The sequence below is a fragment of the Podarcis pityusensis genome, assembly GCF_964106645.2.
Source record: "Podarcis pityusensis genome assembly, chromosome: 1".
NCBI lineage: Eukaryota > Metazoa > Chordata > Lepidosauria > Squamata > Lacertidae > Podarcis > Podarcis pityusensis.
This window is the reverse complement of record NC_138028.1, coordinates 77,678,996-77,693,948: the sequence shown is the minus strand read 5'-3', so window position 1 is coordinate 77,693,948 and position 14,953 is coordinate 77,678,996. Positions and strand designations below refer to the sequence as shown.

General features: G+C 43.0%; 1 protein-coding gene and 1 long non-coding RNA gene across 5 annotated transcripts in view; one reads left to right on the top strand and one right to left on the bottom strand.

Moving 5' to 3' along the window:
* CRACR2B (calcium release activated channel regulator 2B) overlaps positions 1-14,953 on the top strand; it is a 43,833-nt gene that overhangs the window by 5,817 nt on the left and 23,063 nt on the right. For 2 of the 4 annotated variants that reach the window (XM_081011316.1, XM_081011315.1), the window contains exons 2-4: positions 8,834-8,906; positions 11,102-11,346; positions 13,629-13,740. In XM_081011316.1, coding sequence (XP_080867442.1) covers positions 11,146-11,346; positions 13,629-13,740 — 313 coding nt within the window. In that variant the 5' untranslated portion in view covers positions 8,834-8,906; positions 11,102-11,145. The remainder of the gene's footprint in view (positions 1-8,833; positions 8,907-11,101; positions 11,347-13,628; positions 13,741-14,953) is intronic. The other 2 variants (XM_081011317.1, XM_081011314.1) reach the window with 1 other exon arrangement.
* LOC308480349 lies at positions 7,651-10,520 on the bottom strand. The gene is made up of 3 exons (XR_013988065.1): positions 10,000-10,520; positions 8,845-8,914; positions 7,651-8,120 (listed from the first exon to the last, which is right to left on the bottom strand). It is a non-coding gene; the product is annotated as an uncharacterized lncRNA (long non-coding RNA).

Here is a 14,953-nt window from a genome sequence, read left to right as displayed (position 1 = left end):
CAACTAGGGTATGTGTGACGTTCGAAACCTAGGCCTAGCTCACACAAACAGTGGTGGTAAAATGATTCTTAGACTGCATCCTAGACTCCTGGGGCTCTCATGCAATCCATGGCATTTACACGTTAGTCCACCTCCTCAGACACTTAACTGTAAGAGAAATCTTCTTGCAGCAGCTAATAGTCTAGCTTTACAGCAGGTGCTATTGAAGGATGCAAATCTGGCCAGAACATGATGTCAAGTGGTGTGTTTTGCATATTGGATACCTCCCAATGGAAAGTTTGGATTCATGCAAAACCAAGATAAAGCATTAATTTTATGAGCCTTGGAAACAAGTGTAAGTGTGTGTGTGTATACACACAGTGCTTTTTTCTGGGGGGGACACAGCATACCCCTACCTAAACATTTTGTGAATCTAAGTTTGGCCTCATTGAGGGGCAGTATTTCAATATGAGCAGGAAAATGAGAGTCCCCCTAAACTTTTTTTTAAAGAAAAAAAGTACTGGACACACACAGAGAGAGATAGAGATGTGGATGCATTTTATAGTCCTATATATCTGCATGCAATCCAAAGAGGGTTGAGAAAAGCTTGTTCTTCTCAGCTTTTTCAAGATCACCAGCTCCCATTTGACTTAGCAATGTACGGTTTTACCTTTGCTCTTCCTGTGTGATCTTTGATTCTTAGAAGGGATTTCTGCAATGATTTGTGTTCCGTAAATGGCCTTGTTTCAGTCACCTCCATGACCCTAAAAGTGTTTTTAAAAATCCATTCAGGCTCCAGTTAAAATCTTGAAGCAGCTAATAAGGAAAGAGGAAATAAAATCCACAGGCAGCCAAGGCACTCCTACCTGAACTCATATATTTCTCCTGGTATTGGTATGTCAAAGTTTGTTTTTGCTGGGTAAATATTATCTTTGAGGGCTGCTTTGCGGGCCCATGGGGTGACCAGTTGAGGAGGAGGTAAAGGGCATTAAACAATGCTGCTTAGAACTCTCAGTGATCCTGTCAAGTGGCTCCGGTGCTGTGTCCTTTCTCATGGCCCTGTGATAAAGCCTTGTGCTCCTTGATAGTTGCTGCTGTGGCCAAGGCCAGCTTTGCCTTGGCTTGCAGCCCTGAACGGCTGCTTTTCAAAACAAACAGCATCCTACCGTGACATTTCCAACAGGCTGGGGTGGCTTTTTGTTTCCTCTGTTTCTGTGCAGTTGAAAACAAGCATATGGCAACAGGCAATTACAGGACACTGAAAAGGGGAGGGGGGTGCTTGTAATCGTTGATCCACACTGCTGCAAGAATATGTGCAACTTTATCATTATCAAATGCAAAACGAATAAGTTCCTAAAGCAAGCATAACTGGTACTCCTCCCCTCCCCCTGCTTCCTTGTCCCTCTGGTCTTGTCTACTTATCACATAATAAATGGCCTTCACCAATGCCAGTCTGAGGGTGCAGCAATTTGTTCAGCCTAAGTGAAAGTTGAGATTTAACTATTGTTTTAATCCCTCCATTCCTAGGCTATCTGACCTGACTAGAATAAAGCAACAAGGAACAACAAGTAATAGTTCTCCAGGATGCTCTCATTTATCTACAAAGAACAGCTGCCTACGTGAAACAATTCACTCCTTTCCTTTTATCCCTGAGATTATTCTTGCTTAAATCCTTGTACCTGCTGCTGCTATTAGTATAGCTGTCACCAATGTGTTACACGGGTTGGTATGCAGGTCTTCTAGTCATGTTATGATTAGTTGGTGGCTCCACGTTGCCCTCAGCAATAGGCATGCCACAGGTTCAAAAACCCTTAAGATTGTTCTCACTGCCAGTTGCACTGCAGTTTCCCGCAGACTGCTGTTTGCTCCGATTCAGCGGTAAAGGATGGGTTTCTCAGACAAAGCTCTGGGACAAAAGAAAACAACCAGCCTTATTCAGACATGGAGCTTTAAAGCACAGGACCTGTCCCTTGAAAGCATAGCATGAAAGGAAGTCTGGATGAGCCCATAGTGCTGCAGGGATTTTGGGTTTCCTATATCTGTCCATATTTTTAAGAAGCAGTGAGGAAGGGTGTGCGGAGATGGTTAACTAGCAGATACGGGCTGCTCTTGCCCAATCTGAACACATTTCGCCTTAGACCACATACTGTACTTGGCATATGTATATATTCCAAGCTGTTTTGTCTGCATGGCGTGTTAAAAAGTGTCAGGCAGAAATGCTTACAGGCTCTGCATTTGTTTTGATGAGGCGGAGAGCCAGGAAAGTATGAAGATATTCCAGAGATCCTGAGGGAGATTTCAACAGCACACGGAGGGCACTGGGCCACAGTCTCACTTTCCTCTTCCCACCAGTGGGAAAGCAAGTGCATTGGGTTATGATGTGCTAAGCGTGCAGACTTGGGAGTGAGATCAGTGGTAATCTATAACATATGTGCTTGAGAACGAAGAAAACATTTCTCAAGAAGGATAGACTCCCTCCAGAAACAGAGCGCTCTAGTTTCTAATGTTAAAACGTTAATCCTCTGAGGTGGGGAAGGGGCATTGGAAAAGCAGGCCTCACCTGGGCACTCCTGCTTCTGTTTTGTTATTGAATTATGTTAAAAGGTTAATCTTTTCAGAAGCCTTATAATCCCCCGAAAGGGTGAGGCTAATACAGCAATAAGCACAGCTTGAGAGAGAGAGTGTGTTGTTTGGAAACCCTCACTCCTGCTTTTAATTTCCACAAACTATTCATGACCTTTTGAAATCCATCTTAACAGGAGGTTATGAAAAGCAAGCAAAAGGTTCTCTAAGCAGTGGTCCGCTCCCCCCCCCCCCTTTACTCCTTTCCACCTACACACAGAAACAAAGGCCAGAAAACTGTCCATTCTAAAAATGGCTTTGAAATACAAATTTGACGTGATCAGGGAACATCAATGGGCCTTAGTTTTCATCTTCCCCCACAGCTCCTCCAGCCTTATGTGACTCATGGTGGATGTTGTGGATTTTTCATGGGGTCTTTTGACAGGGAAACTCTCTGCAAAGCAGATGTGATTAAATATGGTGCTGATAAACATATAGAGTGCCTAGTACAAAACATCTCACCCTTTTTCCAGTGTCGGATTAAGAGTCTCTGTAGAGGCAGTAAACACACCATGCATGTTGCAATTCTTTGTTACTGGGCACCAATCCTTGGATGTTTCTTAATTCTGTAGCTACTAAACTCTCAGTTTAGATCGCCTGCTTATGGTTATCCTTAGATATAGATCTAGATTATTATTGCTTTAAAAAATGTTTACCCCATCTTTTTGTTAGGCTGCAGTACACAAGGTAGCTTATCAACATATAGGTATGTTGATTTACCATCTCTTCAAGAGGCTGTTCTAAACACTGGGTGCTAGTACTGAAAAGACCTTCTCTCCGGTTCACATCTACTTTATTTTAGATGGCAGAAGGGTACCTAAAAGAGGACCTCAGCTGTTGATGAAAGGTGCTGGGCAGATTCATTGACTATTCCTCCAGCGTCAGTCCTTATCTCTGTTACATAAAGCCAAGAATATTGGCTTGGCTTTCAAGGGGCATTGCATGAACGTTCTGCTGGACTTCAGCAAATGTGCTGATGCGTGGTACTTTAATGTGTGCCTTGGGACATACCAAGTAAACATAGAAGAAGGTAAGGAAGTACAGATTCTTTTCACCCACTGCTGAGGAACTACAAAGTCTCTGCACACCAGGGATTAAGTCAGAGAATGCTGTAACCAGATCATCTTGAGCCCTGGTATCTCCCACTCTTCCCCCAAAAGTTATTTAAAACTGCAATTTTCTGGTGAGGGAGCAGGTTGTGTTAGTTCTTTGACATAATACCAGTGTGTGGAAGGTCTCATTTTGGCTCACCCTGGTATGTTTCTACATTTGTTTCTACAATGTCTGTGTCTGTTCAAGCTGCCAGGTAATAGGAATGAAGTGGCTCTATCTTTCTCAGTTAATAATGATCTTTACAGTCACTCCTCTCTTGATAAGATATTATTCCAACTGTTGCACAATAAACTGAGCAAACAATCTCCTTGTTATCTATTAAAAACTCCCCAAGTATATTATGACTTTCCTGCCTTTGGGTAAGGTCAGATAGTTTGGCCTTCCAGAGGTTGCTGAACTGCAGCTCCCATAATCCCTGCCCATTGTCCATGCTTGCTTGGCCTCATGGGAGTTGTAGTTCAGCAACATCCAAAGGTCCTCTGGGTTAAGTCCGGTGCAGATGCAGGTGTCTGTGTGAATTGGCCACCAGCTTTAATTATATCCATTTGTTCAGAATCAGAGCATCCCAAGCTTTGTTGTCATAACTTGGCGGAAGTCTTGTTTTTCCTGCGGGCTCCAGAATTCTGGTTGCTACTGCCAAAAGAAAAGTGTTACTTTCTTTAAAATTCTGACAGAACACCACTGCATGAATTTGTTGTTGTTTTTTTAAATGATGTTTATTGAGAATTTTAAAGTTACAAAGAAAGAAGAAAGAAAAAACGAGAAGGAGAAAAAGAAAGAAAGAAGTAGATAAACATAACAATCAAACAATACAGATCAATAAAAACCGATGTCAAAAAAATAATAACGAAACATACAATACATCTAAATCAAAAAACAAAAATAAACAAACAATTAAAAAACAAGTCTAATATTCCCAAATCCTTAACTTTCATTAACTTATTTCAACGACCTCCTCACACCTCCCTTTTTTGTATTCTAGTTGTTAATTATCCCAGCAAATCCTTTCCATCTTTCACAATATTCTGTCATTTAAATTACCTTAATCTATTTTAACCTTATCTTACCTAAAAACCCTAAAACTTAAAACTTGAAACTTATATATACCAAATTCTTTTAACCATAACATATTCTTTCATAATTCTTTTTGACATTTCTGCTAAAGCCAAATAATTTCATTCCAACATTTTTCTAATACTCATTAATTTTACAATACTTTTCTAAATAAATTTTAAAACTTTCTTCCAATCTTCATCCATCGTCTCTTCTTCCTGGTCTCGGGTTTTGTCAGTCCTTTCTCGTCTATCTAATCCATCAACCTGGTGCTCTTATGTCCGAGGCTCTTAAATCTTTTCTATGTCCCTTCTGCAGGTCTTCTTCTTGTTTATACTTGCCCTTTCCTTTATCTTTTGTTGATCTTTTTCTTATTTTCTTTCCTTTCTCATTGGGGGGTAGGTCTCGGGAGGACTCCAATCCAAAAGTATCTCCATCTCTCCTCAGCAGATCAGCCCATTCCCCACAGTCCCATTCCCCACAGTCAACACTGTAATCCAGAAAGTATTTAAAAGGATGTTTCAAAGTCTTTCCAAAATTAAGAGCCCTCACAACTCCAGACCCCCCCTGGTCCACTCCAGATTCGAACTTCGAGAACAGCGGCTTATACTCCTGCAAGGCCTCGGGTCTCTCCATTTGTGTTATTTGAGGTTCAACAACAACCTCCTCCATTTTCTTCTGCCCTTGTGCTTGCCCTATCAAAACAGATTCCTGGGCTGGTTCCTGAATGGTTTCTATATGGGTATTCGCCGTTTGTCCAAAGTTTTTAACTGCAACAGTCATCAAATCCATCTTCTCATGCATCTGCTCCAGCAAAGCACTTGTCTTGCAAAAAGGAAGCACCAAGACTTCTTGTAAACACATTTCCCCCCCCCCCCCCAGGTTAGAGTCTGGTCTCACGATCCTAATCATACAGCTGTGAGGTCCCCAAATCAGCTCCGGCAACAAATTAACAAGCTCCCTCTAGAGGAGACAATTTCTATTTGTATCCATCTTTTAAAAGCAGGACCAACAAGGAAAAATTACTTTCACTTTTCAAATACTTTGTTTCTTTTGATTGCAAGAAGCAACATTGGAATCAATATATTTCTCTCTTTTTTTTTTTACTATCTGTCAAAAGACGTTCCATTCACAGTCGATGAACTTTCCCCATAAATTTCTGTCTCTGACACCCCGTTCCCAGGTTTGAGACGGTGGAAAATTTATCTTTCTTTACTCTCTCTCCTGCAGGCTTAAACAGTCAAAAAATCCCCTCTTTTCTCCTGCTTCCAAGAGGGGTTTTGGTGGTGATGAATGAAGGAAATTTAGAACTTTATGTACGACTTTCCAGACTTTAGCTTACAAAGTTTTTGCTTCAATCTATTTACAAAAAACGGGAGGCGGACTTCCTGTTTAGAACCTTCCAGTTTCGGTGCCAAATTAAAATATTTCTTAATACTTAATCCAATTTTCCGTTCTACTCACGGGTACTTGTTTAGAGTCCAATTGTCCACAGGAAAAAGTCAGCGCTCTCCGGCAACGGCTGTGCGGCTTCACTCCGTAAAAGTAGCGGTTGATTCAAAACATCGCGCCACTCACCCCACGTCGCTTCGGACCCCTGAAAAAGGGTTTCCCTGCGAGTAGGGGAGGCGCTCCTGGTGTCAGCCGAATCCCACGTTCCCAGGCTTCCTCCGCCTGGGATTTTTAAAGGGTCTCCGCCTTCGCCGCGGCGGCAAGACCCGATTTTCACAGAGCAGGTTCCTCTCTGTCAGAGGAACTCCGCCATTGCCGATGGCGCTGTCCCGGAAGTCCAATGAATTTGATCCGGAAGTACCGTATTTTTTGCTCTATAAGACTCACTTTTTCCCTCCTAAAAAGTAAGGGGAAATGTGTGTGCGTCTTATGGAGCGAGTGCAACCCGCACAGCTATCCCAGAAGCCAGAACAGCAAGAGGGATCACTGCGTAGTGATCCCTCTTGTTGTTCTGGCTTCTCGGATTCAGAATATTTTTTTTCTTGTTTTCCTCCTCCAAAAACTAGGTGCGTCTTGTGGTCTGGTGCGTCTTATAGAGCGAAAAATACAGTATGTCTATAAATCTGGCATTCTTTCTTGCTTTCCCTTATTCCTCAAACTTCTCCCTAGAACAACTATGAAGTAAAACTTCTCTTCCCTTGCTCTTTCCCTGCTACTTCAAAGGCCCTTAAAAAGTTCACCAGGTTTGCTGATGATTGTACCAAATGATTTAGGTTATTAAAAACAAAAGAGGGGAGCCAAGAGCTCCAAAAGCAGTGGGGTGATTATTATTATTTTGGTCACATTGATAAATAAGGACTATTTTAATTCTGTCTGGACACGGCAGGTTATATTTCTGGTTTGTTCCACTGACTGATCATCAGTAAACATTGTTGTGGGTAGTATGAGCACAGTCTTCTGTATTAATCCTCTTCTGCTGAGCATACACCACTAAAACTTCACACAGATCTTTCCCGTTTTCTTTAAAAGGGATGTTAAAAATAAACTTAATGGGCTAGAAGCAGAAACAACAGGCTTGAGTATTACACCTGCCTGTAGCACCTCTGGGCAATTTTGTATAGCCTTCGACTTTCCTATCCCCCCCCCTTTTTAAAAAATAAAAACATCTTAATAAAAATACTGGTGGCGGTTCTACATAAAGTCTTGGCAAAAACTTCCTTCTAGCTGGCCTCCTTGAACTTTGACTGCATATGATTTATGATCTGATATTCTAAGCCACATGGAGATAAAAAAATACATAGAGGGTTTGATAGTTTTGAGGGTTGTCTTCACACACACTTCATGCACAGCGGCTCCCAGACTTTGGAACTCCCTCCCTAGAGAAGTCAGACTGGCTCCCTTCTTGCTGTCTTTCTGCCAGCAGGTAAAAATTTTCTTGCTCCAACAGGCTATGGGAATTGACTGGTTTTAATGAAAAGGCTGCTGCCATGCTGTTTTTATTGCGATTATTGCAGTGTTTTAAACAGTTTTTTTTTAAAAAATGCATATAGTTTTAATTCATTCAATATTTACAGTGGTACCTCGGGTTAAGTACTTAATTTGTTCCGGAGGTCAGTTCTTAACCTGAAGCACCACTTTAGCTAATGGGGCCTCCTGCTGCCGCCGTGCTGCCGCTGCACAATTTCTGTTCTCATCCTGAAGCAAAGTTCTTAACCCAAGGTACTATTTCTGGGTTAGCGGAGTCTGTAACCTGAAGCGTATGTAACCTGAAGCGTATGTAACCCGAGGTACCACTGTAATTGTATTTTAATGATGGATTTATCTATGTTTTTAGCAGTTCTTGTTTTTAATCTGTAAGCCACCTTGAGTCCCATCTAAGAAAAAAGGCAGGGAATGAATGACTGACTGACTGAATGAATGATGCCCGTAGAAGCCTAATCAAGAAAAAGCTGCTTTCCTAGAAGATTACTTAATTGCTCCCAGTCTTCCCAATGTAATTGACATTCCTGTTCTAATAGGAATTACTTTTGGCTATATGGATCAGGAAAGTTTCTAGACTGCACAATTATTTAGGTAACCAATAAAAGGGGGCTGCCTCTGGGTTTTGTTTGGAAGTTGCAGCTCATGCAGAATGCAGCAGGTAGGGTGCTGAGCAGAGTCCCTGGCTGTACACACATTACTCCTCCGTTTAAAAAATTGCAGTGGCTGTTCATTGGCAACCAAGCCGTGTTCAAGGTTTTTAATATTGCCATTTAAAGCCTTAAACAACTTGGGACCACTAACAGATCACTTCCCCCAGTTCAGACTCAGTGGACCCTGAGAATCATTGTAGGAGGCCTTGCTGACTATGTTGTGGTCTTCCCTTGTGTCATTTGGGAGGCATCAACAATGGCATTTTCAGATGCTTTTAAAAAATGTATTTGTTTTCCCTGGTTGCACTGCTTAGCATTATGATTTAGTATATATCACCTAGATTTTATTGGTGATCTGACAATTATATTCTTTCTTGTTAACTGGAGATTTAGTTTATTTTTAGGTTAAGCGGTTGTATAAATAAAAGTTAGAACTGTTGGCAGCAATGCTTAACGCCTTACCCTTTTTTGTCTTCGCGCAGAATTTGTGGACATGCTGTTAATCTACATTTAGGCGGAGGAGCCTGCAAAACAGATGTGCCACAGAATGTGTGTGTAAGTAGCTCATTCCCTAGAGTGATCAGAAAGCAGTGCGTTCCTACAGTTTGGGAAAAGCATACAAAATATCCTGTGGAGGGGGCATTATCTGTAGTGAATAAACAATGGGATAACTATTCTATTGATGTACAGTACATGCTGGCCACATGACCCGAAAAGCTGTCTGTGGACAAACGCTGGCTCCTTCGGCCTGAAGTGAGATGAGCACCGCACCCCATAGTCGCCTTTGACTGAACTTACCGTCTAGGAGTCCTTTATCTTTACCTTTATGTATAAGGGATAACTGGGAAATAATTTATTTGCATCCCTCCCCTAATTGACATTCACACAGTGCAATCCTTTGCACGTCTGCTCAGAAGTACATTCCAGCTAAATATGTGTATGATTGTAGCCTTAGAGTGTGTTGCTATGTTGGGACATCCTAAGAAGTAGTCCAAAGAGCATACCGATCTATGCATACAAAAGTGCCACTTAAATTGTCTTCATTTCCTTTCAAACAGTTATATGGATTTTAGATTGGTGAGGGTGCTGAGAATTTTTTTGAACATGCTAAACTACCATTGTAGGATTACAATTACCTAGGGAAAGGAAACAGTTGTTAAAATTGTTTTAAGGATGCGGCGTTGTTAAGACATGAAACACTTGCGGCCCAAGTGCTTCATGGAAATAAATAATAAGCGGCTTTCAACTGGCCATATCAGGACCCCAAGGGTTGCATTCCACTAAGTTTTACTTAGAGTAGAACCATTGAAATTCATGTACCAAAGTTAGTCTTTGTCATAAATTTCAATGGCTCTGCTCTCAGTAGAAGTTAATTGAATGCAACCCTTGGTAGCAACTTCAGGAATTTCACTTGTGTTTCTCTGAATCTGAACCAGTGGTGCCTTGAACACTAATTATTATTATTATTATTATTATTATTATTATTTATTGCTTATACCCCGCCCATCTGGCTGGGCTCCCCAGCCACTCTGGGCGGCTCCCAACAGAATATTAAAAACATGATAAAACATCAAACATTAACAACTTCCCTAAACAAAAGACTGGCTAATCTAAAAGTCCAAAAATGTGTGCTTATTCCAGGGGCGACTAACCATTTTTGGCCTGGGAGCTGCATGACAGCAATGGGTGCAGCCACCAGCACATTATTGAGCACATACAGTGGGAGTCAATCAACCCCTCCTTTCTCACCAAGTGACAAATCTGATGACCCAGGAGGGGACCAGTCTGCATCCCTGTCAGGGTTCTGGGCTGGACAGGGAGGATTCAACCTTTGTGCTCATCCCAATATGGCTGCCTACTTTATATTCCTTTGTATCACTGTTGCCAATTGGGAGGGTCTTGGCTCTTACTGTCCTATCTTCTCATAATTAGATTCTGTGGTGATCTCATCTTGCTTAATGCTTTTCTTCTCTTGGCAGCCCACAGCTGCTGACGGAGAGTTTTCATTTTACAGAAATATAAAGCAAGTGTAAAAAGAGGGGATGTGGGTAGGCCTCTACCCATAATGCTCAGGGACACCCAGTCCTGTTCTTTCAAGAAAGCTGTCAGCTGCCCTTTGCTTTTGAAATGCAGGTTTCTGTGAGAAAATCGCATGTTAATCCCATTGTTACTAGACGTCAATTTCCCTTCTCTTTATTATCTTTCAGTAATAGGAATGGGGTAATGCCAGTCCTTTGTTTCATATTCAACAAGGCATATTACTTGGGAGCATGATGATAGCCTTTCACTCAATCAGCTGGTTCCCACTTAATAAACACAAGTGAGCAAGGTGAGCTGGTGGGTGCAGCTAATACAGTGCTTATTTCATTCCTCCCTTCTCCTCTTGCTGCTACTGCCATGCTACAGACAGAACAAGCCAGAGTCTAGCTTATTGTGACCTCTGAACCCAGGCTCATCACTTGTTTCTCTTGATATAAACCATGAGTGTTACGTCAAGAACAAATTTTGGCTTCTATGGAGACATCACCACAAGCTGGACTCCGGCTTATTTCTTGTTGGCACGGAAACAGTGGAGGGTTGAAGGAAGCATTGCATTGGCTGCACCTACCAGCACACTCCTCATTTGTGTTAAGCCATAGTTGATTTTAAACTATGGCTTAATGGTACTTGTGAATCAGGTCAGTATTTTGAGGAGTCCAAACAATTCAAACCAACATTGCTTTTTGAAGAAGAACGCCTTATATTTGCAGTTAGATACACTCCAGTCCATGTGAATAAATGGTCATTTGAAGCAATGGAAAGACCAGGGGAAGAACTCTCTGAAAGTTCCCATGTGGAGGACAAGGAAGAGGATGGAGCAGCCTCAGGCATCTCTTCCACTCTCTGCTTGAATGATGTGGGAAACATGCAGGTGGAGATGCTGGAGAAGGCCAGGGAGCTCTTCAGGCTCTGTGACAAGGAGGAGAAGGGCTTTATCACCAAGCTGGACATGCAGGTAAGCAGGAAAACTGACCGTGGCCACCTCCTTTGCAGAGGAAAAGCTCTTGCTTTCCTGAACTGCCACCTATGAGCGATGTACTGCCATGTGTAGATTTTATTTGCCTTTGTGCTGGAAACATCCCACCGATATCAGAAGTCTATAATGTGTGTGTGTTAAGGGGTGTGTGTGTAAGACTTGAAAACTCCTGTTGACACATCAGGGGCTGCTGTTGCTGCTGCTGTGAAATTTGCTCTGTCTGTACTTCCATTCCTTCTCTATCTTAGGGTGATGAAATGCCAGGGAGGACAAGGGATCCTGTATCTTTCACAGCAGTGTGGAATTTCTGGCAGGTGCAACCTGTCATGAAAGCTCCTGGCCAAAAGTTCCTTCTTCCACACAGCTATTAGAAATGTAGAGGCCCCTTTGCTCTCATGCCCCTGATCTACTGTTTCTCCTTCAAAGGCTATGCTGAATGACTGTTGCTTGAGCAAAGCGCTAAGCACCTATCACCCAGACACAAAATTCCCCACTCTATGCTCAACAGGGTGATAGTGACCCAGCCTCAGACCTGCTGCCATTTCAGTATGGCTTCAGGCCTGGACATCAAGGGCCGGCACAGCCGTTAGGTGAGGTGAGGCTGCCAGCAGAGAAGCAGCACCGGCAACGATTTCGGGTAAGATCGCGCCAATTTCTGGCAAGATCTCACCGAAATCATGTAAGATCTTGCAGAGCACATGAGCTCTCGTGCAATTTCAGCGAGATTTCTCTAGAAATTGCCAGAATCTCACCCAAAATCTGTGCCAACAGTGAAGGCGGCAGGGCCGTACTTCCTGTTTCACCTCAAGTGGCAAATGTGCTGGACATGGTACCGAAACTGTGTTGGTCCCCTTGGCTGATGACTTCTGTTGGAAACTGGATGAGGGAGTTCAACCCTGTCCTTGAATTATTGTTTTGGGTGGTTGCTTATGTTATGTTTGTTGCTGTTTTGATTGTATTGTGAGTGTTTTCTGTTGTTACATGCTGCAACTCACCCTGCAACCTTCTGATTGAAAGGCAGGGAATATGTATTAGAAAGATATCATATCATTAGGCTGAGTGAGGGAGCTAGTGAGTGCACCATTTGCCCTCTATTGGAGGGCAGAGCTTGTCCTGCTCCTCCCAAATTGGTCTGCTTCCCTCAGGTGACACGGAGGACACTATCCGCTTGTTGGTGTTGGAGTAACTTTCACCTGCCAGTCCACTTGGCTTCTGGAATGGGGGTAGCTTGTCCTTGTCTGAGACTGCAAAATATATTGGGCTGGCCCTGGGCCATTTTATTGCTTTTGTTAAAAACAAAACAAAACTGTAAATCACTCGGGCATCTACCACCAGATCCAGATCTCACTCTGTGCCCATCTTTGGTTTAGGGTAGCAAGGTGAAAAAGGAGGGCAGGTTTCTTGCACCTTTGCAAGAGTTCTGTAGAAGAAAGAATGTCTGCAGGTGGAGTTTGACCTGCAAACTTCCACCTGCTGAATTCCCTTCTTTTGTACAACTGTTAAAGCTCCCAGAGCCCCTAAGGTCACTCGGGGAATTTATCCTGTTTCACGCTTATTAAGCAAGAGCTGGTTTCCCCAGTGAGTTGTGCAATAAATTATGTAATGCCAGATTTTGTACACACACCTGTTAACAGAAGCACTTGCAGTATCTGTCCTGATGGACATAGATATATTGTCTTGTACCAAAACATCGTCTTTGCACCACACCTTTCCTTATTATGAGATTATGAAGTCTATGGACTTCTGTTGCCTTCTTTTGGAGAACGGCATGAGCTCTCAACAAGCTCCACTGTTCATTGACTTGAGTTTGGCAAGGGTGAAAAATCAATGTAGTGAGGGGGGTGTAGCAACCTCTGGTCCAATCTGTATGTTCAGTAGAAGCTTTCCCTCCTACCATGCATGCAAGCCATGAGCTAGAATGTTTTTGTTTGTTTGTGGAGGTGGAGCAGGAGCAGGAGCAGTCATGCAGCAGGAGGAGAATGGCAGGGGGATGCAGGAGGGACAGTCGAGGAATGGCACTGCTGTCCCCCAGCATTTGCTCCTTGAGGCAGCTGCCCCATCCTGCCTAACAGTAGGGCTGCCTCCTTTCCTCAGGTCACCTTTTTCTGGGTTTGGGCTCAGATTAAGAATTTGCAACTTGCACACTTTGAATCTGGGCACTTGTGGCAGTAACAGTGAAGGGAGCTGGGAAAATAGGACGAATGGAAGTTTTTTCTTTTGGTTTTAATGGTCTGCCCTTTCTTTTTCCTCCTCCTTCACAGCGGCTACAAAGTGAACTTCCTCTCACTCCTGAACAACTAGAATCTGTTTTTGACAGCCTAGAGCAAGACAATAATGGGTATCTCACGCCAGTCGAATTCAGTATGGGACTAGGTAAGAGGAACGAGGGAGTGTGAAGCTCAGTGGCTATATGGAGAAAATGACAACTACTGTTGCTTAGCATGTATGTGGGCAGTGGACAGAATGGGAAGAAATGGCCTTAGCTCAGTGGTAGAGTTTCTGCCTTGCATGCAGAGGGCCACAAAGTCAACCCCCAGCATCTCCAGGTAGGACTGGGAGAGGTTTCTTGCTGAAAACCCTGGAGAGCTGCTGCCAGTCAGTGTGGACAGTACTGACCTAGATGGACCAGTGAGTCTGATTCAGTATAAGGCAGCTTCCTGTGTTCTTAACATAAATATTTTCCTTCCTTGGACTACTGGCAGTTTATATTAGGCAGCCAAGGCAACTGCAGAGAATTGAGGAACTGTGGTATTGAGATAGGAACCCAGGGACCAGATTCAAGCCAGTGCAATACTCCTACACGGCAAATGTTATTTTTGCTAGATATAAAGCAGGCACTTAATTATATATATATGAGATGTGCACCTTCTGGGGCTGTCTTTGCCCTACATGCTTTTAAACTTATCTCCAAAAGTGCAGTTCTTGGAGAAGCGTATTCCTGTATATCGTACCAGATTTCATGCTTGCAGAGCATGATTGTGGAATGTGTACCCATCCTACTGGTGAGCAGTGCTGAGGTGGGGCTATATTGTGCCGTACACTCACTGTCTCTGCTGAGAAGGCTCTTTCCAATGCTTCCAGTTCAGCGCTCAAGCACGCAGCTCCTGTGGAGACATTGTGCAGCAGCCACCGCAGAGAGATCCACCTGCAGCAAAGTGTAGCCAAAGCTGTTTTGCCAAGTATGAGCTGCATGAGGGAGAGCAGAGGTTTTTCTGACTTTCTATGGCCCTGTGCTGATTAGAAGAAGCCAAGTTCCTTTTTTTCTCCTTAAGAAAACAGCTTTAAGTCAACAGTTCAAGGAATCTGACGAAGATTCCAGGAAGAGTGCTGATCAAAGCTATCAGGAGTGGGGAGTTAGGCAAGAAGGTAACGGCAGGCTCTTATTTGAACTAGAACACAGTCATGTTCGTAGTGTGTTTTGCACAAGCCATAAATGTTGTGGTGTCCTAAAGCTCAGTGGGTAACATCTGGAATTGGACCAACCTGTATTGACATTGTGCAATTGTGCCAGTTCCCAGTCTCTAAGGCCAGAGTGGTTAACTCTTAAAACAACCATACTTTAATGGATCAAACCAATGATGGGTTG